Source organism: Oryzias latipes, chromosome 2, assembly GCF_053564925.1.
Source record: "Oryzias latipes strain Hd-rR chromosome 2, Olatipes_Hd-rR_3.1".
Classification (NCBI taxonomy): domain Eukaryota; kingdom Metazoa; phylum Chordata; class Actinopteri; order Beloniformes; family Adrianichthyidae; genus Oryzias; species Oryzias latipes.
Window position 1 is genome coordinate 2,250,940 of NC_136238.1, and position 27,585 is coordinate 2,278,524.

The window sequence follows — 27,585 nt, forward strand, 5'->3', positions numbered from 1 at the left end:
AACTGGGAGACGTCTGTTTTGCCACAATCAGACATATATTTTTGAAACTGTGAACCCTGGAACTTCTGTTTTTCAGGTATTTGGAGCTGCCCCCTTGGGCCAATATTGTTTAAAAACAGGAAAAAATTCACATGAGAGCCCCTCATGGGATGCTTAATAAGTTCACCAAATTTTAGATTGCTTGTTTGCCTGGTTAGATAGTTAGCTTTAGCATCATGCTAGCAACAAACAACAAAGTTATTTTGCATCAGGGAGATGAATGATACAACATAGTCAAAGATGGGCTTTGTTGGCCAAAGGGAAGCATTTTTAATCTTGATTTCACACTTGAATTGGAGTAGGCCGAAACAAGGGTACAGGGGGCTACCGGAACAATGCTTTGACCTGGGGGGCTGAAACTTCTTGCATTACATCAGGCTGTTACCCTAATGCACCATCCAGAGTTTGGAGTCTCTAGCGTAATCTGGGCCACCAAGGGAGACGCAAACATTTACAATAAGCTCATCCTAGATTTTCCTGATGAGGTGTTTTCTTTAATTTCTCAGATCTGCTTAGAGTGAGAACTACCAAACTTACCAGTAATGGTTAAAACCTTGTACTTAGCTACTGTACAAAGTGTGATGCTCCTACGATCACATTTCCCCTCACAAGACCCCAAAAGGTGTTGTTTCAGGACTAGGCCTCAAGCCTCACTTTTTTACCTTTGACATTTGAGTAGAAATTGCCAGGTTATCCTGGCTTTAAAAATGACATAATTTGTTTCAACTAAGTATATCTGTTTGACAATACAAATATTGTCACTTTCCAAAAGTAATTTCAACATTTGTTATCATAAAATATGATATTGAAAAAGTACACACTTTGTCAGGAAAATGTCCCCATTAGTCCAACGTCACACACTGCTATACCCACTCTGACCACTAGGGTGTCATGGTGAAACACACCTTGTCATGAAAAGTCATCTCCAGGGGACCAATTTTACTTTGCAAAAAAAACAGCACTAGGCATATCAGGAGGCTTTTTTCTATTGATTCCAATGCTTGTGCCTGTGGGGACCGAGCTTCGGTCCCCACGGAAAAAATTGGTACCCACGAGGTGGGTGAAATTTCAGGTCCCGGATCCCACAAGGGTAGAAATACAAACGCACACACACACACACACACACACACACACACACACACACAGACAATAGTCCCTCCGCGATCGTGGCTCTGTCCTCTGCCGCCCCCCTGTGGAGCTGCTGGTTACTGCAGGAGCCTGAAGCTTGTTTCTGTCTTGCAGGTTTGTGGACGGAACCGAGACAGAGAACTGCAGCAGCTCCGCTCCGAAGTTTGACTTTTCTCCAGGAACCACCAGGAACTTTGACCCAGACCCAGACCCAGACCCAGCAGCTTCAGGTGACCCCCCACCCCCACAGCATCAGGACCAGATGTTGGGGATCCTGAACCAAACCTTCTTTGTTGTGTTTGTGCTGCAGGACACGAAGGCGGCACCATGCAGGCTTTAACGAAGCTCAGACACGAGGTAATCTGGATACTTTAGGAGTAACTTGGAGGATTCCCCACATTTCTGTTCACCGATTTATTGAAGATTTATTTTGGAATAAATTCAAAACACAATCAAACCAACAAATCAGAGTTTCAACCATCTGATTCATCAGATTAATAAAAAAGAACCAGATAGTTAGAACAGTTATGTATAAACATTTACTTACAAGTACAGATATTCCTGGATGTTCAAAAGTAATCTATTACTCCCAGTGTCCAGCATTACTTCTCAGTTAATTAACTGCAGAAGGATCATCTGAAGTGACAAATGAAAAGAGTTAAGGAGATGTAATCTTAGAAATGAAAACAAGAAGATAAACGTCTCAGAAGGAACAGAATGAAAACAGACAGTATGACATCAGAGATCTGTGATGATGTCACAGGAAGTTCAGAATTTCAAATCTATACGAATTAAAAAAAGGAAGGAGTTTTTGTTTTTGGGCTTTAAACGATGACGTTTGTTCAGTTACTATTCCTGTAATAAAACTGGTACTCTCATGTCATTAGTAATCTATTACATTACTTTATCACACACGTCACTGTAATAGGATACATTATTGAAGAGTTTCTGCCAAAACTGTGTAAAAGTACACAACATGAAAGAGTTTACTCACACACACACGTGCACATACCTGTGTGTGCATGTGTGTGTGTGCGTGTGAGTGTACACGTGTGCGTTCACAGGCGTGACGGCGTTCTCTCCCCGCAGGTGTCCGCTCTCTCCCATCAGGTCGCCGCTGTCAATCAGGAGCTGCAGGAAATGACCCGCCTCCTCCGGCCCCTCCTCCTCCACCACCCCTCCATCTTTCTGACCCCCTGCACTGTGACTCCACCCCCCAGCTTGTCCCCACATAGCTGCTCCCCAGCCCCGCCCCTCCCGACCCCTCATGCACCTGTGGGCCACCCTGACCAGCTGACCCCGCCCTCCCTCCCCGACCCGCTCTCCCCTCTGGGCGAGGTCTTTCAGGGGGAGTTTGGCTCCCTGCAGGGCTCCCGGGCTGGAAGCCCCCCCCCTATCTCCTATCAGAGACCTCCCCTCAGTCACAGATCAGCCCCCCCCTCTGTCAGCAGCTCCCCCCCTCATCACATAGCCCCACCTCTTTCTTGCTCCCCCCTCCCTCCTACCCCATCCATAAGCTCCACCCTGAAGGACTCATCAGGCCTGGGGGGAGCAAACCCCCAGCCCCCCCTCCAGCCTGGGTTCATCTCTTACCCCCCCGCGTTCCCACAGACGTCTGTCCGAACGGACCTGGACCCCCCCCACATGCCCCTCCTGGACCTGCAGCCAGTGGAGTGGGGGGGGCATGTCAGCTACATTAATGAGGGCCAGCCATCAGTGTGAGGGTGGACCCCCCCCCCCTCAGTGACTGCATGGAGGACCCCCCCACAGAGGAGGAGGAGCCTTTAAAAAATTTGTTTCTAACATTTTTGTGTCTGAAAATAAAAACATTTGTTTGGTTCAAGTTTGACTCCCCAGGAGAGTTTATGAGATGTGGGGGGGGGCTGGGGGCTGTAGGGGACCGGAGGGAGGGGCTCCCACTGGTCCCAAAGGTTCACAGGTGAGTCTTCAGGGGCTTGGGGGGGGGTTAGAAGGTTCTGAAGGTTCTGGACCACAGACACACAAAAGAACCGACCTGCAGACGTTTGGTCCGTCCTGAGGCGCTGAGTCCTTCTGACCACCAGGGGGCAGCATTCCCTTATTTATGGCACAGGGACCGATTCTGCTGACGGACCCCCCCCCCCCGCAGGTTATTGAGGTTACTCGTTCTCTGGCGGTTCTCCTCTCACATCCGGGTTCTCCTCAGCCTCACAACATTCTCAGCAGGAACTTTAAATCTTCATCACTTTTTAGTCAAATGTTCTGATAAAATCATCTCAAAAATGTAAAAATTCTACTTTAATATTTCAAATATTGGATTATTTCCTTAAAAATAAGTTCATGTTAAGTTTTTGTCACATATTAAAGAAAAACAAAATAACAAAACAAAGATTTAATTTGTGGTAAAACTTTGACACAACTGAGTCTCCTATTAGCATTAGCCACGCCCCCTTCAGTTAAGTAAAGTTGCAAACGTTTAAAAAGGACAAAATAGCAGATTCATGCTTGTCCTACCTGTCCAGGTGGGGCCTGGCTCCGCCCCTTTGGTAGCTGGGGCGGGCTTCCGTGTTCCCAGTGTAGCTCAGGGGGTAGAGCGGGTCGTCCAACAACCGAAGGGTTGGGGGATCAATACCCGGCCTCCCCAGCCAGCTATTGCCCCCCCCCCCGAGCGCGGCTAGCCTGCAGCTCACCGCCCCCCCCCCTCAAGGGAGGGGGCAAAATGTGGAGAATTTCCTCATTTAGGCACAAATTAAGGATCAATCTCACAGAAGAAATTACCTGGATGTTGTTCCCCACCTGTCCAACAGGAGGCGCCGACTGCTGGAGCCTTAGCGCTCCTCCACGTGCAGAGGGAGGAGCAACCCCCCCCCCCCCCCGTCCCGGACAGGGGGCCACAATGTTCCTATTTATTCACTTAAACCAGCTTCAGAGGATCTGCTCCTCCCCCTGTTACCCCCTGCTCCTCCCCCCCTTCACCCCCCGCTCCTCCTCCTGTCACCCCCTGCTCCTCCTCGTGTTCCTCCCCCTGTCACCCCCTGCTCCTCCCCCCCGTCACCCCCCGCTCCTCCTCCTGTCACCCCCTGCTCCTCCCCCCCTGTCATCCTCCTGCTCCTCCTCCTGCTCCTCCTCGTCTCACCCCCTGCTCCTCCTCCTCTCACCCCCTGCTCCTCCTCCTGTCACCCCCTGCTCCTCCCCCCCGTCACCCCCTGCTCCTCCTCCTGTCACCCCCTCCTCCTGCTCCTCCCCCCCTGTCATCCTCCTGCTCCTCTGTCAGCCGCATCATTCCGTCAGGCGGGGAGACTTGGAGCAGTTCACCTCCTCTCAGGCTGGATTCTCACCGACGGAGGAGTGAGTGTCGGAGCACTGACCTCCTGCAGAGTGAGTGCAGCTCCTTCAGCCTCGGCGGGAGGAGAGGAGGAGGCAGACAAGGAGTTTTAGTTTTTCAGCAGAACTGTTGGAGCTGAAGCTGCTGTTCTACACGTTCCTGAGCTCCATTAGTCTGATCAGCTGATTGTCGGCGCTCGTCGGTTCTCCATTCAGAACACCTGCGGGGGGGGAACTGCAGAGTCCAGAGGAGCTGCTCCTCATGAGGAGAACACGAACCAGGAGGCTGTGATGAAGAGGAGGTCGTGCTCATGTCGTTCTCCTGAAAAACTTCTGGATGTTTTTCTCCTCGTCAGCGTTGAGAACGTTCAGATGGAGCAGAGAACCGTTCTGCAGCTTCTGTTCTCCTGCAGCTTCCAGCTGAGATCTTCATCTGTGTCCAGACGTCAGGAGAACCTGCAGAACTTCTGCAGGAACATGTTCTTTAGGGAACGGATCTCCTCGGTTTTCAGTGGTTATTGTTCTTTCATCTGATGAAGAACATTTGAGACATTTTCTTCCTGTCATTCTGGTGTTTCTTCCTCTGAGTCCCTCGTCTTCTTCACTTTAGTCCTTCGTCTTCTTCACTTTAGTCCTTCGTCTTCTTCACTTTAGTCCTTCGTCTTCGTCACTTTAGCCCATCGTCTTCTTCACTTTAGTCCTTCGTCTTCTTCACTTTAGTCCTTCGTTTTCGTCACTTTAGTCCTTCGTCTTCTTCACTTTAGTCCTTCGTCTTCTTCACTTTAGTCCTTCGTCTTCTTCACTTTAGTCCTTCGTCTTCTTCACTTTAGTCCTTCGTCTTCGTCACTTTAGTCCTTCGTCTTCGTCACTTTAGCCCATCGTCTTCTTCACTTTAGTCCTTCGTCTTCTTCACTTTAGTCCTTCGTTTTCGTCACTTTAGTCCTTCGTCTTCTTCACTTTAGTCCTTCGTCTTCTTCACTTTAGTCCTTCGTCTTCTTCACTTTAGTCCTTCGTCTTCTTCACTTTAGTCCTTCGTCTTCGTCACTTTAGTCCTTCGTCTTCGTCACTTTAGTCCTTCGTCTTCGTCACTTTAGTCCATCGTCTTCTTCACTTTAGTCCTTCGTCTTCGTCACTTTAGTCCTTCGTCTTCTTCACTTTAGTCCTTCGTCTTCTTCACTTTAGTCCTTCGTCTTCGTCACTTTAGTCCTTCGTCTTCGTCACTTTAGTCCTTCGTCTTCGTCACTTTAGTCCTTCGTCTTCTTCACTTTAGTCCATCGTCTTCGTCACTTTAGTCCTTCGTCTTCGTCACTTTAGTCCTTCGTCTTCGTCACTTTAGTCCTTCGTCTTCTTCACTTTAGTCCTTCGTCTTCTTCACTTTAGTCCTTCGTCTTCTTCACTTTAGTCCATCGTCTTCTTCACTTTAGTCCTTCGTCTTCTTCACTTTAGTCCTTCGTCTTCTTCACTTTAGTCCTTCGTCTTCTTCACTTTATTCCTTCGTCTTCTTCACTTTAGTCCTTCGTCTTCTTCACTTTAGTCCTTCGTCTTCTTCACTTTAGTCCATCGTCTTCTTCACTTTAGTCCTTCGTCTTCTTCACTTTAGTCCTTCGTCTTCTTCACTTTAGTCCATCGTCTTCTTCACTTTAGTCGTTCGTCTTCGTCACTTTATTCCTTCGTCTTCTTCACTTTAGTCCTTCGTCTTCTTCACTTTAGTCCTTCGTCTTCTTCACTTTAGTCCTTCGTCTTCTTCACTTTAGTCGTTCGTCTTCGTCACTTTATTCCTTCGTCTTCTTCACTTTAGTCCTTCGTCTTCTTCACTTTAGTCCTTCGTCTTCTTCACTTTAGTCCATCGTCTTCTTCACTTTAGAACTTCGTCTTCTTCACTTTAGTCCTTCGTCTTCTTCACTTTAGTCCTTCGTCTTCTTCACTTTAGTCCTTCGTCTTCGTCACTTTAGTCCTTCGTCTTCTTCACTTTAGTCCTTCGTCTTCTTCACTTTAGTCCTTCGTCTTCGTCACTTTAGTCCATCGTCTTCTTCACTTTAGTCCTTCGTCTTCTTCACTTTAGTCCATCGTCTTCGTCACTTTAGTCCTTCGTCTTCGTCACTTTATTCCTTCGTCTTCGTCACTTTATTCCTTCGTCTTCTTCACTTTAGTCCTTCGTCTTCTTCACTTTAGTCCATCATCTTCTTCACTTTAGTCCTTCGTCTTCTTCACTTTAGTCCATCGTCTTCTTCACTTTAGCCCTTCGTCTTCTTCACTTTAGTCCGTCTTCTTCACTTTAGTCTTTCGTCTTGCCTGTCCCATGCGTGTCCCATGCTTGATCCATGCATGAACCATGCGATGTCCATGCGTGACCCATGCGTGACCTTGCAGTAATCCATGCGTGATCCATGCGTGTCCCATGCGTGATCCATGCGTGACCCATGCGTGATCCATGCGTGATCCATGCGTGTCCCATGCGTGATCCATGCGTGTCTCATGCGTGACCCATGCGTGATCCATGCGTGACCTTTGCTTGATCCATGCGTGATCCATGCGTGACCCATGCGTGTCCCATGCGTGATCCATGCGTGTCCCATGCGTGATCCATGCGTGTCTCATGCGTGATCCATGCGTGACCCATGCGTGATCCATGCGTGACTTTTGCGTGATCCATGCGTGATCCATGCGTGTCCCATGCGTGATCCATGCGTGTCCCATGCGTGATCCATGCGTGACCCATGCGTGGTCCATGCGTGTCCCATGCGTGATCCATGCGTCATCCATGCGTGATCCATGCGTGATCCATGCGTGATCCACGCGTGATCCATGCGTGATCCATGCGTGATCCACGCGTGATCCATGCGTGACCCATGTGTGATCCATGCGTGATCCATGTGTGACCCATGCGTGATCCATGTGTGACCCATGCGTGATCCATGTGTGATCCATGCGTGACCCATGTGTGACCCATGCGTGATCCATGTGTGACCCATGCGTGATCCACGCGTGACTCATGCATGATCCATGCGTGATCCATGTGTGACCCATGCGTGACCCATGTGTGATCCATGTGTGACCCATGCGTGATCCATGCGTGACCCATGCGTGATCCACGCCTGACTCATGCATGATCCATGCGTGATCCAATTTGTTACCCATGCGTGATCCATCGTGATCCATGTCATTCATACGTGTTTGTGCTCATCGATGCACAGATGACTGTTGAGGATTCAACCGACGTGTCTTTAGATGTTTTTTGTTTCATCTAACGACTTTTCCCGCAGGAACCACAGATGTATAACTTTTACATCACGCATACGCTGCACAGATCACGTTAAAATGACACGGTTGATGCAGGAACCACGGATGAATTGCAGATAAACAGCAGAATAATCACAGGTTCATGTTCTATGTTGGTTTACGTGTTCTTTGCGTGGTTTGTTCCTACTTCTTCTGTGGTTTTAACATGTTTCATTCTTGATACATCTGTGAAAATTTCACGTAAAGCCCACATCTGCTCTCCTTTTTTCCTCGTAGATTCATGTATGACCGTTTTTTTATCTGTGGTCTGTGGAAACTTTGACGTGTTTCCGTGCTTTTATTTTGAAAAGAAAAGTCAGGAGAGCCGTCAACATTTTCATGTCGACTTTTCTGACGACGTTTGATTTGATTCTGGAAAAAGAAAAGTTGAATCTTTTATTTTTCCGTCTGAGAGTCCAGAAAAGACGGCGAGGAGCCGAGGTCAGAGGTCAACTGAAGAAATGTAGAATTATGGTTAAAAAAATTCTGATTTCTCTATTTATTTAAAATCAGAGTTGTTTGTCCCTCACCCCCCCTCTCATGTGTAGTGTTTGCTGGGAGGATAAACAGGTCTGTATTTAGTCTGCGGTTCTGTGGCCCCCCCTGTAAATATGAGGCGGAGCTGTTTAGGTCAGGAGGTTCTCATGACGTCTGGATCCTAACTCTGCTCTGTTCTGTCCCCCCCCCCCCCCCACAGAGCCTGTTTGCTGATGGAGCAGGGTGGAAGTGCTGAGGGGGGGCCGGAGAGCCCCCAGCCTCAGGACGGCGTCGGCCCCCAGGACCGAGAGGACAGCCCAGCCTCTGGCGGCCCCCCCGAGAGCAAGACGAGCCACGCTGAGGTGAACGGCAGCCCGGCAAACGCACCCCGCCGCCTAAACGGCTCGCCGCTGAGGCCTCTGGGAGGTGTGAACATGTGACGGGGGGGGGCGTGTCCTGTTGTGTTTTGATGCCAAAGTGTTTTCTGTGGTCAGAAGCTGCAGCAGATCCGCCTTCAGTCGCGGTTTAGTGGGCGTGTCCACAACAACCATTCTAAAATCCTTTCCCAGAAGTCTTTGCAAAAAATGTGTTTAGATTTATTTTTTATAAATTCTCCAGGTTTTCCTGATCACAGAGGATTCAGTAAGAGTCTGAATAAAATGACGTCATTTTAGTCATAAAAACATAAAGCAGGGGTCACATGACCATCGAGGTCACATGACCAAACTCCAGAACACTGGATAGTCTGTTAGCGAGGAATCCACACACAACTGCAGTCATCCTCAAACGATGAAGAGCATTACAGTTTAGTTCATCGACAACAAAAAAAATGTACCGTATCTGAAAGGGGAGGAGCCTGGAATGGCCACGCCCACATCCGTTTATGCTGCAGACAATTTACAGGAAAAAAAATCGGTTTCAACCCGGAAGTTCAGCTGCTGGTGGACAAGTCTTTGAAAGCATCCCATAATTTTAGGTCCAAACAGAACCTCAGTGATTCTGTTTTCCCAGAATCCTCCAGAATTCACAGGAAGCTTCTACCAACCCAGATCAACTGATCGACTGGACGTTCTTTGGGGGTGGTGGGGGCTTCTTTGGGGACGGATGTGGCGTCTGATGGATCATTCTAAACCTCTGGAGCCTCTTCGTTCCTCCCTCTGCTCCTCCACCCCCCGTCCAGCCGCTGCCTCATGGCGATGGGGGGTTTTTGGTTCAATGGCGGCCTCATCAGGGGGGTTGGTGGCTCCTGGGGCGTCAAGCTTCTAAGACGTTCTGCGCTGGGGTCCGAGCAGCCGGATGGGATGAGGACCTGGAGACACGTGTGGTTCTGTCCCCATCAGCTCCACATGGTCCCTGTGGACCCCCCAGCAGATGGACCGGGACTCAATCTAAACATGGGATCTAGACTGTGTTAGGAACAAATGTCCCACTTTCTGAGGGAAGGTGGCTCCGTGACCGTCCCAAACCAGCAGGGGGCCGTGTGTCCTCTGTCCATCGTTTACCGTCCACAAAGACGGGAACGAAGAAGAAGCTGAAGAACGCTCTGGAGAACCTTCACGTTCATCCATGAACTGGGCCCAAGACCACCTCTGCAAGAACCCTCTGCCTTTGCAGACCTGAACGGTCTCCAGGAACCATATCAGACGGTTCTGTTCTGTGCCCAGGGATGGTCCAGAACCGTCTTTCCTCTACTGCTGGATGGTGAAGGAGACACTGGCTCCTGCTGGAGAACAATCCTGATGGGGGGGGACCATGTCAGGCTAAGAGGAATAAGACTGGGAGAAGTTGGACCAGCAGATGGACTTTTTGGTCCAGACGCCCCCTGCTGGTAGAACAGGGTGTTGGTTGTCAGTGGTCTGATGGTCTGAACGTCTGCTGTTCTGCAGGTCTGATGATCCCGGTCTTCTGCGTGGTGGAGCACGCAGACGCGGCTGGAGACGGCGAGGCCCGGGCCGACCATCACGCCGAGTTCGTGCTGGTCCGGAGGGACGTCCTGTTCTCCCAGCTGGTGGAGACGGCTCTGGTCGCTCTGGGATACTCCCACAGCTCAGCTGCTCAGGCCAGGGGTGAGTACCACGCCTGAGGCTGCTGCTGAGACCTCTGTGGACCCCCCAATGATGAAGATGATGAAGAGAACCAAGGTTTCCTGCTCCTGTCACCTCACTGTGGACGTGAGGGGAGGGGCTACAGAGCCTGGAGAGACACCAGGTTCATGAGCTGGAAGAGGAGGTCATTTACTTTGACACAACTTTAATAGAATAATTAATGAGGGTCTGGACTGGAGTTCTGACAGAACGTCCAAACAAACGTCTTCCTCTCAGTAGAGAAGGTTCCCGTCAGATATTTTAAAACACGTGACGTTCTCAGAGGAACAAAGGTTCTTTAAGTTTGAGACAAAGAATCCATGGCGTATAATGACGCCCTCGGAATTCTAGGAAATATTCTGCTTCTTTGTGATGATGGAATGAGAGCAGCTGATGAACCTGGAGACGCTTCCGATGGATGTGATGATTGATCAGTTTCTGGTGGATCCAGAGACGTTTCCCGGTGGATCCGGGTTCGATTCCCGTTGAAGCCGCTGCCACGTGCAGAAGTAGATTTCTGTCACAGATTAGTCGTGTTTTCCCGCCTTTTATCCGCCAACATCTGAGCAGAAACGGCATAAAGTTATCGGAGCATCTCAGGTTGAAAAATGTTCCCATCAGTCTGCGATCAGAGACGGGGATCACCAGAGCGCACGTCCCACGTGCACACGCACAGGCACATTCCTGGTTTGTCCCATAAACACAGGGCGATCTAACCGAGCTGCCAACGCCCTGGGACCCCCCCGCTCCCCCAAACATTCAGGTTTTGTTTGGAGAAATGAGCTTTTTCTTCTCAAATAAATATTTTCTGGCTGCAGTGGAGCATTTTTCCCTGACTGTGGTCACGACCAAAATTATACGCAGTTTGTTTCTCTGCTCTGCCATGAGAGGAGACGGCTTCTTTTGTCTGGAGGAGTATTTTTAATCTGCAGCTTTTGCTTTAATTGCACCTTCTGGCTGCTCAGAAAGCAGCTTGTTGTGAGCTGCTGCTGAAACTGAAGAACAGGACCTGCTTCGTTGGTTTCTGGTCTGGATTCTGGACACGTTTGTACTTCTAGAATCTGCTAGATGAGCTGGAGTTCTCCTTAGAACGTTAGATTCTTTGAACTTGGTGATTAAAGATGCTGATGTTCTCACTGATGTGAGCAGGAAAAGCCGTCAGGGAGAACTGGAAGAACATCAAACCTCCAGATGTCCTCAGACGGTCTGAACAGGCAGAAGAGGCTGTGGTAACCATAGCAACCACTCTTCTGCAGCAGCTTCCTGTTTGAGCGCTCTGGTAGATGGTGGTCTGAAGATCTACCAGAGGAGAACCTGGAGTTTGGACCCCATGATGGACTACAGGTTCCATCATCCCCCTGTGCTGGGATTCAAACCAAAGCTTTATTGACCATCAATCATTGACAGAAGCATCTCACTGATCAGAGTTCTCCCCCTGAAGATGCTGCCGTCACGGTTCCACCCCAGCATGACCGCGTCTGCCCTCCGGCCCGGGGGCAGGACGGGGTTCCCTCAGACGATGTTTGGACCTTTGATTTGCCCTGCAGGCATCATCAAGATGGGACGGTGGAAGCCGATGCCCATCCACTACCTGACGGACGCTCCGGAGGCCACGGTGGCCGACATGCTGCTGGACGTGTACCACATGGTGACGCTGAGGATCCTCCTGCAGAGGTGGGTCCAGAGACGGGGAGGCGGGCGCCGTCCGGACCGGCACACACACCCTGAACCCATGTGGGGGCTCTCTCTGCAGCTTCGCCCGTCTGGAGGAGCTGCCGTCGGAGCAGTGGACTCACGCCACGGTGAGGAACGCCCTGAAGGAGCTGCTCCGAGAGACCAACCAGAGCGCCCTGGCCAAGGAGTGTCCGCTGTCCCAGGTACGTGCTGCACCTCCTGCAGGAGGAGCTGGAGACTCTTCAGGTCAGGACAAACCAGCTGATCCTACTGAACAAAGGAGGGGGCTGAAGGCTCTGACCCCCCCATGCTGAAGCAGGAGGAGGAGGGAGCACAGATGGGAATGGAGGTGAAGGAGGTTCTGGTGATGTCTGCAGAACCGTCTGGACCCGATTCTGAAGGACTTTAGAGGAACAGACAACGGGGGAGGGGTGGGGGGTTATGATCAAGAATAAAATAGAGGAGGGGCCCAGGAGAGACTCATGAGGAGGGGGGGGGCTCTGAGCTAAATAATTCAAATGATTCTAATTTATGAAAAATGAGAAAAGCTTTGAGAAAAAAGACAAAGAATAAATAAATAAGAAATAAAAAATACAAAATGAAAGAAATAAGCAGTAAAGAAATGAGCTACATAAAAGAAAAAAATCAAGTAAAAATGATAAATAGAGTAAAAACGAACTAGAATAGAAACAAAAATGATTTTATTTTGTCTGACAGACGAGATGCTTCAGTCTAAAATCTGAAATTATTGAATCCAAAATGACTTTTATGTTTATTTGAATGCTGTGATGAAGGATTTACACACACACACACACACACACACACACACACACACACACACACACACACACACACACACACACACACACACACACACACACACACACACACACACACACACACACACACACACACACACACACACACACACGTGTGCGGCTCCTCCCATGGGAACAGCTGGAGGCGTAAGCTCCCCCCTCCCTCCTGCCGCCATCAGACCGCCGTGGATCCAGATTTATGATGTAATTAGTGATGCGTGTGGGAGCCGTGACTCATGGGAGGCCTCGCCTTCAGCCTTTCCCATGTGGGCCGTCCTGATGGGACGGTTCTGCTCTCTGGTTCCGGCTCAGACCTGCCGGAACCAAGGACCTTTTTCCAGAGGAACCGTGAAGGAGAACCTCCTCATGACCTTTATGACCCAGAAGAACCTGGATGAGGAAAACGGTCCAATGTTTCTCTGGTTTGAAATTCACAGAAGGTTTAGAGGAACCTTCAGAACCAGACCCTTCAGAACCAAAGCCTTCAGAACCAGACCCTTCAGAACCGGTCCTTGTCTGCTCTTCTGTCCGTCAGAGCGTCATCTCCGCCATGGTCAGCGGCTCGTTCTACACCAACGTCTCCACTGCCAGATGCCAGGAGTTCGGCCGCTGGTTCAGGAGGTTCAAACGCAGCAAAGGTGACTCCTCCCACTTCCTCCCCCCTTTACCTGTCTGACCTTGAGGTGACCTTGTAACCCTCAGCATTAAATGAGAGTACTAATGAATCAGGGATCTCCTCCTTTCTTTACTGTATGATTGTTTCTGTTCTGTATTTATACAAAACAACTCTAACTCAATGAGGTTTCAGTTAATGATGATATTCTGAAATACACACATATTTATACCAACATCACCCAGTCTATGTACTATTTACACAGTACTTTAAAGTTCTTTGGCGTCTTTTGTCCCTCTGGACAAAGGATCTCACAAATGTTGGGGTGTGTGACGTTCCGTCAACGGCTTCTTACCGGATCAGCTGTGACAGAAATCCTGAGACTCTCTGGTGAAGGAGAACCTCAGGAAGGAAGACAGGAAGTTCTGGTTTATCCTCCATCTTTCTCATCCAGAGAAACATGCGTGGCTTTAATCCATCCTTCAAACAGCAGTCAAACGTCACTCCAGCCAGTTTGTTTCTCCTTCTCCTCCTACCCCCCCCCTTGTGCTGTAATCAGCCACACACCTGAGAGACAGGAAGTCACCAGCAGGAAGTCTCTTGGCCGCCATATTTGTAGTCCCAATAACACTCATTTACAGCAAAAAGAGTCTAAACACAAACACACAACATCAAACTATCATAGTTTGCTGACAGGAAGAAGAAAATGAAACATTGGACCATCAATGACACTAATGGCTGTGTGTGTGTGTGTGTGGGGGGGTCGTTCACTGTCTGTGACCCCCACAGAAAATCACAATCCTGACTTATAGGAGCTTCTGAGAGGAGCATCAGGTCCTCCTGAAGCCTTTGGTCTGCATGTCTGCATCAGTGAGGGAGGGGCCCACATGTCCCCCATCACCTCCCCCCCCACACACACACACAGAGGAGAAGCTGTTACAACAGTAGCAACGCCGTTACCCCCGACCCCCCCACGTTTAAAAGAAGACAAGGTCTCTAAAGGCTGAAACGAGGCTTTGAGGCTTCGATTACTGAGTTTTACAGGTGAATCTATTGGGGGGGAGGGGGGCAGGCTAAGCTTCATGACCCCCTCCCCCTTCAAAAGCTCATGCTGTAAAGAACCAGACAGAAGCAGGTTGGAGGTTCTGACCACAGAGGGGAGCAGCTGATGATGGGGTTTTAGGTCAGAGGTTCTGAGACGGTTGTTCTGCTGGTTCTGACAGGTGACCACCTGGAGAAGGCGTGGCCGTCCCAGGACCAGTCCAGCATCAAAGGTGACCTCCTGCCCCCACCTCCCTCTGACGGTTCTCCAGAACCCTAACCCGGTTCTGTGTCCTTTCAGTGGAGCGGAATCTGGACCTGAGCCTCCACAACCACCGCTCCTCCCTGCTGCCCCCCCCCAGCCTCATGAGCTCCCTGCCCGGACCCGTCCAGTCCGGCCTGGGGGGCTCTCAGACCGCCGCGCAGCCTCACGGTCTTCCTCACGCGCCCGGCCAGAACCACCCCAGCCCCCCTCTGCACTCGCAGGCCCCCCCGCTGCTGGGCCACGGCGGGCTCCTGCCCCCCCAGCTGGTCCGGCAGCAGCTGGCCATGGCCCACCTCATCAACCAGCAGCTGGCCGTCAGCCGCCTGCTGGCCCACCAGCACCCGCAGGGGGTCAGCCAGCAGTTCCTCCACCACCCCCCCATCACGCGGACCTGCAAGCTCTCCGGGGGGGGCGCAGAGTCCGGCCTCAGCTGTTCCGGCGCCGAAGTCTCCTCCGACATCTACCAGCAGGTCAGGAACGAGCTGAAGCGGGCCAGCGTGTCCCAGGCCGTCTTCGCCCGCGTGGCCTTCAACCGCACTCAGGTACGGACAGCCGGGTCCAGGAGACCCAGGCCAGGGGACCCGGGCCAGAACACCTGGTCCAGATCTGCTGAGCCTCCTCTCGTCCTGCAGGGTCTGCTGTCAGAGATCCTCCGTAAGGAGGAGGACCCTCGCTCCGCCTCCCAGTCGCTGCTGGTCAACCTGAAGGCCATGCAGAACTTCCTGAACCTTCCCGAAACCGAGCGGGACCGGATCTACCAGGAGGAGAGGGAGCGGAGCACCAGTACCAACCACTGCCCCCCCCACATCTCCAGCTCCAACAGACAGGTACGACCCGCCCCACCCGAGGCCCGGAGGACCACGGCAGTTGTCAAAGTTCTGTAATGACTGTGGTTCTGGTTGTGGTTCTGTGCAGATGAAGTGCAGCGTCCCGCCTCCAGAGCTGCAGCTGAAGCTCAGCTCTCTGACCAACATCAGCTCTGACGTCTACGAGGAGATCCAGCAGGAGATGAAGAGGGCAAAGGTCTCCCAGGCTCTGTTCGCCAAGGTGGCGGCTAATAAAAGCCAGGTAAGGGGGAGGAGCCTAGAGCTCCTGTCTGAGCACGCCGTCTGCTGATAGCTGAAGACCAAACACGCCTCCAGATGGAGATGAAGCAGAACATCTGCAGATGAAAGGCTTTCAGCCGCAGAGCGAGTCACAATGAAGTCTGGTTTCTGCGGCTCCTCCCCCACGTGATGTCACAGGGGGGGGGCTCTGCGTGTGGGCGCGGGGGGGTCTGTTTGCATTCCAACAAACAATGCGGGTGATAGAGATCAAAGAGAAAACAGCACGCCAGCGGGACGGATCTTTTGGTTTCATCTGGAAAAAACATGAAGGAAAATTAAAGAAGCTGGCAGAGAGGAGGTGAAGGACGGAACCCAGATAGAACCCAGACAGAACCAAGAGAGAATCCAGACAGAACCCAGACAGAATCCAGACAGAACCCAGACAGAACCCAGACAGAACCCAGACAGAACCCAGACAGAACCAAGACAGAATCCAGACAGAACCCAGATGGAGACGGAGCCCAGACAGAACCCAGACGGAACCCAGACAGAATCCAGACAGAACCCAGACGGTACCCAGAGGAAATCCAGACAGAACCCTGACAGAACCCATAAGGAACCCAGACAGAACCCAGACGGTACCCAGAGGGAATCCAGACAGAACCCTGACAGAACCCATAAGGAACCCAGACAGAACCCAGAAGGAACCCAGACTGAACCCAGACAGAACCAAGACAGAATCCAGACAGAACCCAGACAGAATCCTGACGGAACCCAGATGGACACGGAACCCAGACAGAACCCAGACGGAACCCAGACAGAATCCAAACAGAACCCAGACGGTACCCAGAGGGAATCCAGACAGAACCCAGACAGAACCCAGACAGAACCCAGACAGAATACAGAGAGAACCCAGAAAGAAACCCAGACAGAACCCAGAAGGAACCCAGACAGAACCAAGACAGAACCCAGACAGAACCCAGACCGAACCCAGACAGAACCAAGACAGAATCCAGACAGAACCCAGATGGACACGGAGCCCAGACAGAACCCAGACGGAACCCAGACAGAATCCAAACAGAACCCAGACAGAACCCAGACAGAATACAGAGAGAACCCAGAAAGGAACCCAGACAAAACCCAGACAGAATCCAGACAGAATCCAGACAGAACCCAGACAGAATCCAGACAAAACCCAGAAGGAACCCAGACAGAACCCAGAAGGAACCTAGACAGAATCCAAACAGAACCCAGACAGAACCAAGAGAGAATCCAGACAGAACCCAGACAGAATCCAGACAGAACCCAGACAGAACCCAGACAGAACCAAGACAGAATCCAGACAGAACCCAGATGGAGACGGAGCCCAGACAGAATCCAGACAGAACCCAGACGGTACCCAGAGGGAATCCAGACAGAACCCTGACAGAACCCAGACAGAACAAAGACAGAACCCAGACAGACCCCAGACAGAACCAAGAGAGAATCCAGACAGAACCCAGATGGACACGGAGCCCAGACAGAACCCAGACGGAACCCAGACAGAATCCAGACAGAACCCAGACGGTACCCAGAGGGAATCCAGACAGAACCCTGACAGAACCCATAAGGAACCCAGACAGAACCCAGAAGGAACCCAGACAGAACCCAGACAGAACCTAGACAGAACCCAGAAAGAACCCAGACAGAATCCACAGAGAACCCAGAAGGAACCCAGACTGAACCCAGACAGAACCAAGACAGAATCCAGACAGAACCCAGACAGAACCCAGACGGAACCCAGACAGAATCCAAACAGAACCCAGACGGTACCCAGAGGGAATCCAGACAGAACCCAGACAGAACCCAGACAGAATACAGAGAGAACCCAGAAAGGAACCCAGACAGAACCCAGAAGGAACCCAGACAGAACCAAGACAGAACCCAGACAGAACCCAGACCGAACCCAGACAGAACCAAGACAGAATCCAGACAGAACCCAGATGGACACGGAGCCCAGACAGAACCCAGACGGAACCCAGACAGAATCCAAACAGAACCCAGACAGAACCCAGACAGAATACAGAGAGAACCCAGAAAGGAACCCAGACCGAACCCAGACAGAATCCAGACAGAATCCAGACAGAACCCAGACAGAATCCAGACAGAACCCAGAAGGAACCCAGACAGAACCCAGAAGGAACCTAGACAGAATCCAAAAAGAACCCAGACAGAACCAAGACAGAATCCAGACCGAACCCAGATGGACACGGAGCCCAGACAGAACCCAGACGGAACCCAGACCGAACCCAGACAGAATCCAGACAGAACCCAGACGGAACCCAGACCGAACCCAGACAGAACCAAGACAGAATCCAGACAGAACCCAGACTGAACCCAGACAGAATCCAGACAGAACCCAGACGGTACCCAGAGGGAATCCAGACAGAACCCAGACAGAACCCAGACAGAACCAAGAGAGAATCCAGACAGAACCCAGACAGAATCCAGACAGAACCCAGACAGAACCCAGACAGAACCCAGATGGAGACGGAGCCCAGACAGAACCCAGACGGAACCCAGACAGAATCCAGACAGAACCCAGACGGTACCCAGAGGGAATCCAGACAGAACCCTGACAGAACCCATAAGGAACCCAGACAGAACCCAGACGGTACCCAGAGGGAATCCAGACAGAACCCTGACAGAACCCATAAGGAACCCAGACAGAACCCAGAAGGAACCCAGACTGAACCCAGACAGAACCAAGACAGAATCCAGACAGAACCCAGACAGAATCCTGACGGAACCCAGATGGACACGGAAACCAGACAGAACCCAGACGGAACCCAGACAGAATCCTAACAGAACCCAGACGGTACCCAGAGGGAATCCAGACAGAACCCAGACAGAACCCAGACAGAACCCAGAAGGAACCCAGACAGAACCAAGACAGAACCCAGACAGAACCCAGACCGAACCCAGACAGAACCAAGACAGAATCCAGACAGAACCCAGATGGACACGGAGCCCAGACAGAACCCAGACGGAACCCAGACAGAATCCAAACAGAACCCAGACAGAACCCAGACAGAATACAGAGAGAACCCAGAAAGGAACCCAGACCGAACCCAGACAGAATCCAGACAGAATCCAGACAGAACCCAGACAGAATCCAGACAGAACCCAGAAGGAACCCAGACAGAACCCAGAAGGAACCTAGACAGAATCCAAACAGAACCCAGACAGAACCAAGAGAGAATCCAGACAGAACCCAGACAGAATCCAGACAGAACCCAGACAGAACCCAGACAGAACCAAGACAGAATCCAGACAGAACCCAGATGGAGACAGAGCCCAGACAGAACCCAGACGGAACCCAGACAGAATCCAGACAGAACCCAGACGGTACCCAGAGGGAATCCAGACAGAACCCTGACAGAACCCAGACAGAACAAAGACAGAACCCAGACAGACCCCAGACAGAACCAAGAGAGAATCCAGACAGAACCCAGATGGACACGGAGCCCAGACAGAACCCAGACGGAACCCAGACAGAATCCAGACAGAACCCAGACGGTACCCAGAGGGAATCCAGACAGAACCCTGACAGAACCCATAAGGAACCCAGACAGAACCCAGAAGGAACCCAGACAGAACCCAGACAGAACCTAGACAGAACCCAGAAAGAACCCAGACAGAATCCACAGAGAACCCAGAAGGAACCCAGACTGAACCCAGACAGAACCAAGACAGAATCCAGACAGAACCCAGACAGAACCCAGACGGAACCCAGACAGAATCCAAACAGAACCCAGACGGTACCCAGAGGGAATCCAGACAGAACCCAGACAGAACCCAGACAGAATACAGAGAGAACCCAGAAAGGAACCCAGACAGAACCCAGAAGGAACCCAGACAGAACCAAGACAGAACCCAGACAGAACCCAGACCGAACCCAGACAGAACCAAGACAGAATCCAGACAGAACCCAGATGGACACGGAGCCCAGACAGAACCCAGACAGAATCCAGACAGAATCCAGACAGAACCCAGACAGAATCCAGACAGAACCCAGAAGGAACCCAGACAGAACCCAGAAGGAACCTAGACAGAATCCAAACAGAACCCAGACAGAACCAAGAGAGAATCCAGACAGAACCCAGACAGAATCCAGACAGAACCCAGACAGAACCCAGACAGAACCAAGACAGAATCCAGACAGAACCCAGATGGAGACAGAGCCCAGACAGAACCCAGACGGAACCCAGACAGAATCCAGACAGAACCCAGACGGTACCCAGAGGGAATCCAGACAGAACCCTGACAGAACCCAGACAGAATCCAAACAGAACCCAGACAGAACCAAGAGAGAATCCAGACAGAACCCAGACAGAATCCAGACAGAACCCAGACAGAACCCAGACAGAACCAAGACAGAATCCAGACAGAACCCAGATGGAGACAGAGCCCAGACAGAACCCAGACGGAACCCAGACAGAATCCAGACAGAACCCAGACGGTACCCAGAGGGAATCCAGACAGAACCCTGACAGAACCCAGACAGAACAAAGACAGAACCCAGACAGACCCCAGACAGAACCAAGAGAGAATCCAGACAGAACCCAGATGGACACGGAGCCCAGACAGAACCCAGACGGAACCCAGACAGAATCCAGACAGAACCCAGACGGTACCCAGAGGGAATCCAGACAGAACCCTGACAGAACCCATAAGGAACCCAGACAGAACCCAGAAGGAACCCAGACAGAACCCAGACAGAACCTAGACAGAACCCAGAAAGAACCCAGACAGAATCCACAGAGAACCCAGAAGGAACCCAGACTGAACCCAGACAGAACCAAGACAGAATCCAGACAGAACCCAGACAGAACCCAGACGGAACCCAGACAGAATCCAAACAGAACCCAGACGGTACCCAGAGGGAATCCAGACAGAACCCAGACAGAACCCAGACAGAATACAGAGAGAACCCAGAAAGGAACCCAGACAGAACCCAGAAGGAACCCAGACAGAACCAAGACAGAACCCAGACAGAACCCAGACCGAACCCAGACAGAACCAAGACAGAATCCAGACAGAACCCAGATGGACACGGAGCCCAGACAGAACCCAGACGGAACCCAGACAGAATCCAAACAGAACCCAGACAGAACCCAGACAGAATACAGAGAGAACCCAGAAAGGAACCCAGACCGAACCCAGACAGAATCCAGACAGAATCCAGACAGAACCCAGACAGAATCCAGACAGAACCCAGAAGGAACCCAGACAGAACCCAGAAGGAACCTAGACAGAATCCAAACAGAACCCAGACAGAACCAAGACAGAATCCAGACAGAACCCAGATGGACACGGAGCCCAGACAGAACCCAGACGGAACCCAGACCGAACCCAGACAGAATCCAGACAGAACCCAGACGGAACCCAGACCGAACCCAGACAGAACCAAGACAGAATCCAGACAGAACCCAGACGGAACCCAGACAGAATCCAGACAGAACCCAGATGGACACGGAGCCCAGACAGAACCCAGACGGAACCCAGACCGAACCCAGACAGAATCCAGACAGAACCCAGACGGAACCCAGACCGAACCCAGACAGAACCCAGACGGAACCCAGACCGAACCCAGACAGAATCCAGACAGAACCCAGGCGGAACCCAGACCGAACCCAGACAGAACCAAGACAGAATCCAGACAGAACCCAGACGGAACCCAGACAGAATCCAGACAGAACCCAGACGGTACCCAGAGGGAATCCAGACAGAACCCAGACAGAACCCAGACAGAATCCAGAGAGAACCCAGAAGGAACCCAGACAGAACCCAGACGGTACCCAGAGGGAATCCAGACAGAACCCAGACAGAACCCAGAAGGAACCCAAACAGAACCAAGACAGAACCTAGACAAAACCCAGACAGAACCCAGAAAGAATCCAGACAGAACCCAGACGTTACCCAGGGGGAATACAGACAGAACCCAGACAGAATCCAGACAAAATCCAGACAGAATCAAGACAGGACCAAGAGGGAACCCAGACAGAGCCCAGACAGAACCCAGATGGAACCCAGACAGAATCCAGACAGAATCAAGACAGAACCCAGACGGTACCCAGAGGGAATCCAGACAGAACCCAGAAGGAACCCAAACAGAACCCAGACAGAACCTAGACAGAACCCAGACAGAACCCAGAAAGAATCCAGACAGAACCCAGATGTTACCCAGAGGGAATACAAACAGAACCCAGACAGAACCAAGTTAGAATCCAGACAGAACCCAGAGGAGACGGAACCCAGACCGAACCCAGACAAAACTAAGACAGAACCCAGACAGAACCCAGATGGAACCCAGACAGAACCCAGACAGAACCCAGAGGAGAAAGAACCTAGAGAGAACTCAGAGAAGACAGAACCCAGACGGAACTCAGACGGAATCCAGATGGAACCCAGAGGAGACGGAACATGAGCTGGAGGAACCAGAACCGGGTGTGGTGGATCCGGTTGTTTGTTCAGAAGGGTTTTAGTCGTCTGGTAGAAACAGAACTCCGATGGCATTGGTCCCTAAAAACCACCAAAGAGGATCCAGAACCGTCTGCTGAGCGTCTCTTCAGGTGGTTGAGGGTCCAAATCCTGGTTCTGGGGTCCTGGACTTGCCGGAACCAGTCAGATGCAGATGTTTGGATGAAGCTGTTTCCATGACAACCAGAAGGCTGAAGATGATGCTGATGAGGAGATTACTGTCAAGATGAAGAGTTTGAGGGAAACGTCTCTCTGGTCGGACCTTTGGGGGAAAAGTCTTTGTGGCTCCAGAACATTTTGATTTGATCCAGAAAGGTCTCTTCAGGACAGATTTTTGGACCAGAGTCAGCAGAACCAGACTGTTTTCAATCCAGAACTTTCTCATATGTTGGAGTTTAGTTCTGAAAGAAAGTCTGAAATACAGATTCAGGTCTCAGTGTCCAGAACAGAAGTCATCCCATCTAAACCAGTCCTTAAAGTCCAGACCCGGTAGAACCGGTGTTACTGCTTCTGCCTCTGATGCCCCCGTGTCTGACGGTTCTGGTATTCATGTTCCAGGGTTGGCTGTGTGAGCTCCTCAGGTGGAAGGAGAGCCCGAGTCCAGACAACCGCACCCTCTGGGAGAACCTGTGCACCATCCGCCGCTTTCTGGCCCTCCCACAGGCGGAGCGGGACCAGGTCTACGAGGAGGAGTCCCGCCAGCAGCACAGCGAGCGGCTGCACGCCGTCCTGCACCTCCCAGAGCCGCAGGTGAGCCCGTCGCTCCGCCCTGCCGAGGACCTGGAACTGTGAACCCTGAAAAAAGGGGGGGCCATTTCAGAACTTCCTGTTGTCGGGCAGAATACAGAATTCTGATCAGACTGATGTGTGGCGTCAGCTCAGAGCTCCAGAACTTTCTGTCCAAAGAAGCCTTCAACAAACGGAGAGATGAGCAAAAATCTGCATGTGAATCTATGAAAACTGCTACGAACCTCAGGCGGTACCCGCCCCCACCCTCACAGCCCCTCTTGACCTGCCCTCATTGGCTGGTCGGAGCTGCACCAACAGAAATTAGAAACAACAATAACCCTTTTTTAAAAATGGTGGCATTTCTGTTGGTTTTATCTCCATAGCAACCATTAATTGTTTGGGTCGTGTGGGGATGACGGACAGGTCGGCGTCATTTTTAGGAGAATCGGCAAAAGTAAACTTTTTCAGTTCCTTAGCAACTGAGGTTTTTAGTACACTCCGCCCACATTCTTCATAGTTTCTATCGTATGTTATATAGTTTCAATCAGCTTCACCCAGAGATTCATGTTTTTACAACGAGGAACAGGGACACGCCCCTTTTGCTAGCTCGCCACCATAACGCCGTTAAAAACCGACAAACTCTAAGCTTTACTTTTTTTTGGAGGAGCTTTCCCATGATGCTCTAGGACTTAGGAGGCGATGGATCCAAATCCCCAGGAGGAGAGGGATTTTGGGGGGGGCTCTTGTGGTTGTGCACTTAACCTAACATTGTGTGTGAAAATACACACTTTCTCACAAAGTAGCCGTTGGTCCTGTGGCCATCCCATAATTTCTGAACTTTTTTGGTGTCATTTGTGGATTTTTCCTTTCTTTGAGTCCCGTAAGAGATTTTGTCTCCCTTCGCTTTTGTGATGGTTCCTCCCACTGTGATGTCATCCTCGTTGTTGGGGGGGGGGGCTTTTCACCAGGTACTTTTGTGTGTGTGTGTGTGGGGGGGGGGTCTTATGTCTTCACTTTCTCTGTTCTGTGGTGAGTTGCAGACCTGTGGATGGGGGGGTCAGGGGGAGCATGCCCCTCCACCTGCTCCGTCCCCCCCGTGCTCTGTCATGGTTTGTCCCACAGGCCCTCTGAAATAGAAGCGGCCCACACACTTCCTGCCGAGCACTCCTTGCCCCCCCTCCGCCCCCCGTCTGCGTCTAACCTCGGCTTTATCCCGACGGCAGCCTGTAATTATTGACGCCGGGAAAAGGATTGGCTATTATCCGGACGGCGCTCCTTTCATTTGGACGGACCACAGATTTGCGGCTGGGATTCCTGTGTTTGGGTGTGCTGGGGCCCCGCCCCCTTAATAAGCCCAGCAGCCAGCCTGTTTGGGAGTCTGGCGTGGTGGTGGTGGCCGGTGGAGGACGCGCGGTGACACCTCCCTGTGCTGACAGAGAGGGTCAGTGTGGGGGTCTGTGACCTGCGGGTCGATGTGTCAGCGACCACAAGCTGCAGCGGTCTGACCTTTGAGAACATGAAACACAGGTTCACATGACTGCCTTTCAAAATAAAAGACCCTGAAGCACACATCTCACTGCAGTAATGCAGCTGATGTCATCAGTGGCGGGTGGGGGTCCATGTCAGAGGTCAGGGAACCAGATCTCAGTAAGGGACCCACATCTTTGGACCATGAGGGCAGACTTTCCGGTCCTGGAAAGTTTTACCGACAGGAAATCCGCCTTCACTGACTCACAACCGGTTTTCTGTGGAACACAGCGCTACGGAATGTGGAGGATTGATGGAGCATTATGGGTAATGTAGTCTGGAACCTGGCAGAGCCTTATGGGCTATTCAAGAAAATCACTGATTGATAGTTTAGTAATACGAAAACAACTTTAGCTTTATTTAAGCAGAGAGCCACGATGGAGGGGTAAAAGGGCAGAGGCAGAGGGGTAAAAGGGCAGAGGCAGAGGGGTAAAACAGAGGGGTAAACAGAGGGGTAAACAGAGGGATAAAATGAGGGGTAAAACAGAGGGGTAAACAGAGGGGTAAAACAGAGGGGTAAACAGAGGGGTAAACAGAGGGGTAAAACAGAGGGGTAAACAGAGGGGTAAAACAGAGGGGTTAACAGAGGGGTAAAACAGAGGGGTAAACAGAGGGATAAACAGAGGGGTAAAACAGAGGGGTAAAAAGGCAGAGGCAGAGGGGTAAAACAGAGGGGTAAAACAGAGGGGTAAACAGAGGGATAAAATGAGGGGTAAAACAGAGGGGTAAACAGAGGGGTAAAACAGAGGGGTAAACAGAGGGGTAAAACAGAGGGGTAAACAGAGGGGTAAAATGAGGGGTAAAACAGAGGGGTAAACAGAGGGGTAAAATGAGGGGTAAAACAGAGGGGTAAACAGAGGGGTAAAATGAGGGATAAAACAGAGGGGTAAACAGAGGGGTAAAACAGAGGGGTAAACAGAGGGGTAAACAGAGGGGTAAAATGAGGGGTAAAACAGAGGGGTAAACAGAGGGGTAAACAGAGGGATAAACAGAGGGGTAAAACAGAGGGGTAAACAGAGGGGTAAACAGAGGGGTAAACAGAGGGGTAAAATGAGGGGTAAAACAGAGGGGTAAACAGAGGGGTAATATGAGGGATAAAACAGAGGGGTAAACAGAGGGGTAAAACAGAGGGGTAAAAGGGCAGAGGCAGAGGGGTTAACAGAGGGGTAAACAGAGGGGTAAAACAGAGGGGTAAAACAGAGGGGTAAAAGGGCAGAGACAGAGGGGTAAACAGAGGGGTAAAACAGAGGGGTAAACAGAGGGGTAAAACAGAGGGATAAACAGAGGGGTAAAACAGAGGGGTAAACAGAGGGGTAAAACAGAGGGGTAAAAGGGCAGAGGCAGAGGGGTTAACAGAGGGGTAAACAGAGGGGTAAAACAGAGGGGTAAAACAGAGGGGTAAAAGGGCAGAGACAGAGGGGTAAACAGAGGGGTAAAACAGAGGGGTAAACAGAGGGGTAAAAGGACAGAGGCAGAGGGGTAAACAGAGGGGTTAACAGACTGTGGGAGTTAAGGGGCGGGGCTCTGGGAGTAATGGTTTGGGTGGATTTAACAAAAATTGACAGAACAAAATGTTTTTGGTGGACGGGAGGACTGAACCGGCTTTTGCTCATCAGGGAAACGGGTGGAACCACATCAGTCAGCAGAAGGGGGTGTAGATACCCCCCCACTTTAATGTTTGGCTCTAAAATACTGAATCGAGTTTCAATGTTTCGTTTGTTTGCTCCCAGAGCCTCCACAGGCCGCCGCTGACCCTGCTGACCCCGCCGCCCCCCATGCCAGAGGACCGTCAGCCCGTCCACCTGCAGGAGCCCCCGCCCCCCGAGGACGGCCCACAGCGGGGTGTGAGTCCCGGCCCCGGAGGAGGCGGGGCAAAGAAGGCCAGGTCCCGCACCAGGATCTCCCTGGAGGCCCTGGGGATCCTGCAGAGCTTCATCGGGGACGTGGGGCTGTACCCGGACCAGGAGGCCATCCACACCCTGTCCGCCCAGCTGGACCTGCCCAAGCACACCATCCTCAAGTTCTTCCAGAACCAGCGCTACAACGTCAAGCACCACAGCCAGACCAAAGAGGCCCCGCCCGGGGACGGCTCCCTGGACAGCGAGGGCGGGGTCTGTCCCGCGGAGGGGGCGGGGGAGGGGTGGAGCGAGAACGGCGGAGACGACCTGCTGAGGACGGAGGGAGAGGTGGAGATGGAGGAAGGGGATGATGGGAAAACCTCAGGGCCTTCCTCCCCGTCCCCCCCCAGCAGTTTGGACAGCCCCCACTCTGCAGAGCAGCAGAGATAACAGGAGAACTGAGCCCTAGAAATATTTAAGCCTCCCAAAGGGAGGGGGTCCGTCTGCAGGCTTCAGGGTCCATCCCCCCGGTGTGGGACGTCCTTTAGAACCTGTGAGACAAAACACAGGGGGAAATTCAGCCACTCACCTTCTGAGGCTCTGATTTCCTGCAGAGACCCCCCCCCCCCCCCCATAGAATCCCTTACTTTCAAAAACGGATGGAAAAAAGTTCTAAATAATTCATGTTTCAGAAAATCAACCTGTGGAAAAACAAAAGCAGCTGAAAGTTCCTCCTGATTATTAAGAACGATGGAAAAAGATGAATGAAAATGTCAAAGAATAAAAAAAAAGTCTCCAGATGTGATCAATGTTTACTAAAGAGTTTTCTGTTGTTTCAGCCACAAACTGCAGCTAGTAATAAATACTGACGGCTTCTCCTCCATCCCATCATCCTCTCCTCTCCTTTGAGCTTTTTGTCCTTCTGTTGGAGGCAGCGGCGTTCAGTCAGAGCGCCGTTTGTCTGCTGTTTCCCTTTGGGCCTCTGTTTGGGCCTCTCTCCTCGGGCGGAGCTGCATTCGGCTCTCGGCGCTCCTGCAGGAGCTGACGGAGCGTCCCGGGTCCGTCTGCTGGCAGAGCAGAGCCGTGCCCAAAGGTGGCTGCGGCGGCCCGCATAGCGCTCATTCCTGCCTGACCCCAGCTTCTGCATACCAGCAGCAACCACAGCGTCAGAATGTCAGACACGTGACGTGGGACCTCCAAAC

At 51.6% G+C, this 27,585-nt stretch overlaps 2 protein-coding genes across 4 annotated transcripts in view; both read left to right on the top strand.

Moving 5' to 3' along the window:
• LOC101162654 (potassium voltage-gated channel, subfamily H (eag-related), member 3) overlaps positions 1 to 3,010 on the top strand; it is a 63,195-nt gene extending 60,185 nt beyond the window's left edge. Inside the window, exons 13-15 of the mRNA XM_023949142.2 lie at positions 1,282 to 1,397; positions 1,478 to 1,524; positions 2,257 to 3,010. Coding sequence (XP_023804910.1) covers positions 1,282 to 1,397; positions 1,478 to 1,524; positions 2,257 to 2,889 — 796 coding nt within the window. The 3' untranslated portion in view covers positions 2,890 to 3,010. The remainder of the gene's footprint in view (positions 1 to 1,281; positions 1,398 to 1,477; positions 1,525 to 2,256) is intronic.
• Positions 3,011 to 4,389: 1,379 nt separating this feature from the next.
• On the top strand, positions 4,390 to 27,011 carry LOC105358614 (DNA-binding protein SATB2). 3 transcript variants are annotated; one of them, XM_023949158.2, is made up of 12 exons: positions 4,390 to 4,524; positions 8,447 to 8,652; positions 10,113 to 10,292; positions 11,858 to 11,984; positions 12,064 to 12,187; positions 13,338 to 13,440; positions 14,639 to 14,689; positions 14,758 to 15,263; positions 15,354 to 15,548; positions 15,637 to 15,789; positions 22,848 to 23,039; positions 26,276 to 27,011. In XM_023949158.2, the coding sequence occupies exons 2-12, from the start codon at positions 8,460 to 8,462 to the stop codon at positions 26,831 to 26,833; spliced, it is 2,382 nt and encodes a 793-aa protein (XP_023804926.1). In that variant the 5' UTR covers positions 4,390 to 4,524; positions 8,447 to 8,459; the 3' UTR covers positions 26,834 to 27,011. The 3 variants fall into 3 exon arrangements, with proteins under 3 accessions (XP_023804926.1, XP_023804930.1, XP_078798750.1); XM_023949162.2 differs by having other exon boundaries at positions 4,438 to 4,524; positions 8,447 to 8,588; XM_078942624.1 differs by lacking the exon at positions 4,390 to 4,524 and adding an exon at positions 7,716 to 7,848.
• The last annotated feature ends 574 nt before the right edge of the window (positions 27,012 to 27,585 follow it).

Excerpts from the sequence above, each read along its gene's own strand:
- LOC105358614 (XM_023949158.2), top strand. The coding sequence starts at position 8,460 with ATGGAGCAGGGTGGAAGTGCTGAGGGGGGGCCGGAGAGCCCCCAGCCT. Across the intron at positions 11,985-12,063 it reads CTGAGGATCCTCCTGCAGAG|CTTCGCCCGTCTGGAGGAGC; the intron begins GTGGGTCCAGAG and ends CTCTCTCTGCAG. Across the intron at positions 15,790-22,847 it reads TGGCGGCTAATAAAAGCCAG|GGTTGGCTGTGTGAGCTCCT; the intron begins GTAAGGGGGAGG and ends TTCATGTTCCAG.